General features: G+C 48.4%; 1 protein-coding gene across 1 annotated transcript; it reads right to left on the bottom strand.

The window, feature by feature from the left end:
* Nucleotides 1-2,638: 2,638 nt before the first annotated feature.
* Nucleotides 2,639-4,508, bottom strand: LOC116256792 (nematode resistance protein-like HSPRO2). Its single transcript, XM_031633277.2, has one exon. It carries the CDS (start codon nt 4,390-4,392, stop codon nt 2,956-2,958), a length of 1,437 nt encoding a protein of 478 aa, XP_031489137.1. The 5' UTR covers nt 4,393-4,508; the 3' UTR covers nt 2,639-2,955.
* Nucleotides 4,509-5,180: the final 672 nt, after the last annotated feature.

Raw genomic sequence — 5,180 nt, 5'->3', positions numbered from 1 at the left:
TTTTTGAAACATAACAAAACACGCAGACACAATACATATCAAGAAAATCAAATATGATCGTTATGGTAATAATCACAATATTTTTGCAAGCTTCTCAAAGAATCTTTGTTTTTTTGCATATGTTATATGTTATTGCCTAGCGGATTGAATTGGTTCTTCCGAATCCTACAAAATCAGGGAGTAAACATTGGAAAACGTATACTGAATTCAGAAGTAAACTAAAACTCTTAGACACGTCTAGTCTCTTTATGAGCATTAAGATCTCGATGGTTGAACGTGAGATTCATAAACCAAACAAACTTGAGATTTGGGTGTCGGTTGATTACTTTACAGCCTTACTGGAATACTTTCCGCTTTCTCTCGGAAATTTGCGCCTTTGCTTTTAGTGCTTTGACGTCATCTCTCAACGCAAGGGGGAAGAGAATAGAAGGTTGGATGGACTTCACAAGTTAATTAATAAAAATAACTTTGGACTTGCGAAAGCCCCCATCTCTGCCTTAACATGCAAGCATCGTCGGTCAGTTTTTCCACTCTTTCTCTTGGACACCAAGGAAGCACACAATTCAATATTTTAAAGGAAAAAGTAAATGGATAAAGTCGCTTAGGCGAGAGGGTGGTGGATGACACAGCATTACCATTCATGAAAGGGCATGAGGGACACGTCAACATCACGATCGGCTTTCCGGTTGTTCTAAATTTCTAGATGGTTGTGGACTTTAATTTAGCTAAGAAGAAGGGACCAAGAAACACGTAGTGATCAGACTCGGACCAACTAACCCTTTTTAAGAAAAAGTAATCGAAATGGACTCTGAGCATATGCCAGCAAAGGTACTCCATCTCCAATACGACAGGCGCCCCCGCCGCCTGACCATTGCCGAGTCAAGGCAGGCAGGTTCGTTGGCCGAAATTTTCCATCGCCCCGACGAACCTGCAGCAGGCCCCCCAAAAATTTTTAGAAAACCTCCAATCTCCGGCGAGGCACTTAGTGGAGAGGCAAATTCTGGTCCGGTGTCACGATCCATAAGGACGAAATCCAATAGAATCGGTCCACGGCCTTGGATGCTGCGGGAATTATTATGACAAAAACATAACTTCATATTTAAGATCCCATGGCAGGGGGATGAAAGTATCCTCTGTGATCCCAGATGAGAGATAAACAAACATCCCCTTAATGTTCCGGTTTCATAACTTTGTGAAATTCTCGTAAACAAATTCATGGTAAGGAACGTATCTTTGACGTAACATGGTTCCAACCTATCGATCGTCAACAAATTGTGCTCAATCTCTATTAGCAATGACAGCGAAGGAGGCAGAGTAGGGTTAGGCGAACCCTAGTAGATTTTGCCAACAGTTGGAGTATCACGCTCTCTAGTAGATTTAACTAACTTCACAGGAAATGGGTTTAACTAAGGCTAATATCTTCCAATCTATAGTGCTGAGGTTAGAGAAACGAGCGATTGCTAAGAAAGAAAAAGAAATATTTGTGCCGGGTAGACGCCGTTGATTCAATCAATTAGATATTCTTTCAAACCTAGAACTTGTCATAGAGGATTGGTGGCGTAATCGTGGGACATAACCTGTAGCCGCCAAATTTCGTAATACCAAAACCAAAGGAAGATATTGTCAATTCGTGCCCCGTAAGTTCATTTAATTTAGTGGCTGCATTTAAAAAAAAAAAAAAAAAAAATGCGAGGTGAGGTGAGGCGAGGCGAGGCGAGGCTTCATTTGAAGTTGAAGCCAAAAAATATTCATCTTCATTTGGCGGAGAAAAAAATAAGAGAAAGGGATAAAAGCATATTCATTAAGAGCCCCACGTGTTGGCCATGGCAGGCAGCTTCCGTAATCTTCCTTCTCTCAAGTGCAAGTGGATATGCCCATCGAAATTTCCAGGAAGGTTCGCCCAACCCAACCCAACCCAACCCACCACACAGGAAGAAACAAAGGCGACCACACCCACACCCACACGCCAGTTGGTAGACCGATTCCCCCTTCGTCTTCGTCTCCGTGGGAAGAAGGGAAAGGTCCCACTGCCACAGCGCCTTGTCAGAAGAGAAGATTGATTCATTCAACTGCGATTTGAATTTGCATTCACACAAGATGGAGTGGAGGTCAGAAAAGGATGATTGGTCTCACTTCTCCTCCTCAATCTTTTCCCTTCTCGCCAACTTGTTTTGATGTTTCTTTTGCCCATCACTAATAATAAGAATGTAAATCGACTTTTTTCTTCCAAGTTCCACCACAGCATTTCCTCATTTATTTTGAGCTGACACCAACCGGCCCTCTAAAACCCATTAAGAGACACAAGTGTTCCCCAGTTTCTTCCCTCTTCATGATCGGTGACTGTCAGAGCGACGCCCCCATCTCCCCGGAATATTCGTAAACAAACGGGTGACGAGATTCGGGCATTCCACCTTTGCTGGTCAATCATGGTTTCCCTTGACATACGGTAGTACAGGTGGCAGAATGTTTCAGCAGGAGGACTCGTTGGCCGGCCACACAACTTTTTGAACCTTAGACTTTTCTCTTCTGTTTTAACTTGCAAGGCAACGGGTGTAGGATTCTTGATGTACATGTTACTACCGGTGCTTCAACTTCTGAGATGAATTCCCAGATCCACAAATGAGAGAGTAGGCAAAAGTTGCATCTAATTATATCCATTCGTCAAAACCTTGGAACTTTCATATATCTTCAATCATAAAGCCAGTTTTTCATTGTATTTACACAATGTATGAGATTATTGCTGTTGGTACACAAGAATATTTGAATTCACTACCATTTTAGGAAAAAAAAAAAAAAAAAGGGAAGAGAAAAACTCGAAACGTGGGGAGAAGGAGGTTCCCAAAACCAAAAGTGCAACTCTGATTCTCCTTCTTGTGTGTTTCCTTCTTTCTTCATCCTATTCCTTTGTGCTTTGCTATAGTGCTGGCTGCCAGCGGAAGGGAGGAGAGGCATTTCCTACGGTCGTCCGCCCTGATCAGATTCGTAGCGCCAGAAATCCCCGAGAAACGTCTTCGCGGCATCCAAGCTAGGGAAGTAAGAGGGTTCCAAGAAGGTTTGAGATAGGGCGCCCGGACACGCGGCTGTCAGCGAGTGGTTGCCCTTGGCCTCCAGGCTGCCCATGACCACTGCCACCACCTGGTGGTAGCCGAAGTAGAACCGCTTCACCGCCGTCTCGACGGCCTGGAAGGCCTGGAGGAGGTGGATGCGCTCCGGGCCTCGACCGCCTCCGTGGCGATGGAAGAGCCTCATCGCTGCTTCCTGGATCCTGGGCCCGCCCCGCGGGTCCGCCTCCACACCAAGGATCACCGGCACTCGGTTCTTGAGCTCCTTACACGCCTGCGTGGCGGCGTAGAGCGAATGTGAACGGAGGCAGAAACCGCCGGTCTCAGGCGAACTCCCGATGGAGAGCTGGCTTTTAAGGCGCAAGAAGTCATCGGGGTCCATCAGGAGGTGGAGCCCCTGGATTTCTTCCAGCAGCTTCCAGACCCTCTCCAGGAGCCAGCAATCCTTGGCTGCCTTTCCCCACTCCTCCTCGTCGATCTGCTCATTGATCCGACGGATCAGCTCCAGCCCTACGAAGATCCAGGCTTCCAGGATCTGGTGCACCGTGTAGAGCGTCTGGTTCTCGGGGTTGTCGACCCGGCGATCGAAAGGATTCTTCTTCAGGGCGTAGAGGTCGGACGGCCTGCAGACGAGGTCGTAGCAGAGAGTCCGCTTGCAGGCGAGGTTGGGCTCGCCGAGCCCCAGGGTGAAGGGCGATGATTGCATGTGGCACTCGATCGAGAGAGCGATCTTCGCCGCCGTATCTTCTGCTCTCTTCCAAGTCCGCAAGCGAGGGAGAAGGCTCTGCTCGCTCACTCGGTTAACCAGAACAGGCGTAGAAGACCCGCGAACCTTCCATACCTCCGGCGAACTCCCGTCCCTCTGTAGGACGCCCTCGGAGACGCGATCGAACGTCGGGGCGGCAAGCGGCGAACTCTGTTCTCCTTGCTCCTGGCAGAAGGCGCCGATCAGCTCGACCTCGCGATCAGCCAATGACTCGATCCGGCGTCGCCACTCTGGCTTGTTACCGTAGGGCCGCAAGTCGGAAAGGACGATGGAAATGAGGCGGAAGGTGATCTCGAGGCCCTGGAGGGAGGGCCTGAGGAGGGTCTCGTTCTTCCAAGGCTGCCACTCTTTGGAGGCCCAGAGGTTGGAGAGGTCCGGCAGGCGGAGATAGTTATCGTAGGAAGCGATGTCGGAGGGGGAAGGCTGCGGCAGCTCGTCGGCGTCGTGTATATGATGGGGAAGGGGGAAGATGGCGTCGGAGCTGCTGGTCTTGGCGGCGAGATTGGGGGCCATGCTTCTCATCCCACTGGCGATGACGTTGCTCTTCCAATCCAAATCCACCATTTTCCTTCTTCGGTATTTTTTTCCCGTGTAGATTGGCAAAGAATGATGTTTGTTTGCAAATGGCAGAAAGGGAGAAGGGAGATTGGTGTTGTGTTGTTAGCTTGGCTAGGGGGCGGGGGAAGGTTTTATAGAGAGGGAGGGGGCCGGGGGTCTTCAGTCCAAACCGGGTCGCACAAGCAAGCTGCTGCCGCTCCTTCTTCGAGGAAGAATGAATGAGGATCAATGACCGTTGTACCCCTCCTCTTCTTTTCTCTTCTCCGTTTCAAATCGTCGCTCTCATGGTTTCCTCGGGAGCACCAGATAAGAGTAAAGTATCGTCATTTTAATTAATTAATTAATTGTACATGTCACAACATTCTAGTTGAGTCTTCAGAAGAAGTTCCACCACCCTTATCCGCGGGCCCTTCCTTTTTTTCTATTTACCTTTTTCAAGTTTGTCTTGTCCTATGCCTATCTATCCTCCTCCCTCCTGGACTGGACTGGATTGAAGGGGAAGTTTCAAAAGGAAACACGGAACTAGGACCGCATATCTTCTTCCTAATTGCAATAACATTTTATTATTTTTGTTTTGTTGCGCGGTTCTTTCTTCCGCGTTCCACGCTCAGTCTTAGCGTTGAAATCTGCAGTCAAACTCGACGAGACCGCCCCCCCCCCCGTGTTGCCCTTTCCATTAACACCACATTTAGCTTTCGTAACCGGCTCCCCCACCAACAGTTAATTTAATTTACGAAAGATGTTGGAGCTCGGGAGAAAAACCGCGGCCGGACCTCTTTCCCTGCCGTGTTTCG

This window comes from Nymphaea colorata, chromosome 6 (assembly GCF_008831285.2).
Source record: "Nymphaea colorata isolate Beijing-Zhang1983 chromosome 6, ASM883128v2, whole genome shotgun sequence".
Lineage (NCBI taxonomy): Eukaryota > Viridiplantae > Streptophyta > Magnoliopsida > Nymphaeales > Nymphaeaceae > Nymphaea > Nymphaea colorata.
The sequence above is the reverse complement of the archived record's forward strand: the minus strand, read 5'-3'. Positions and strand labels throughout refer to the sequence as shown.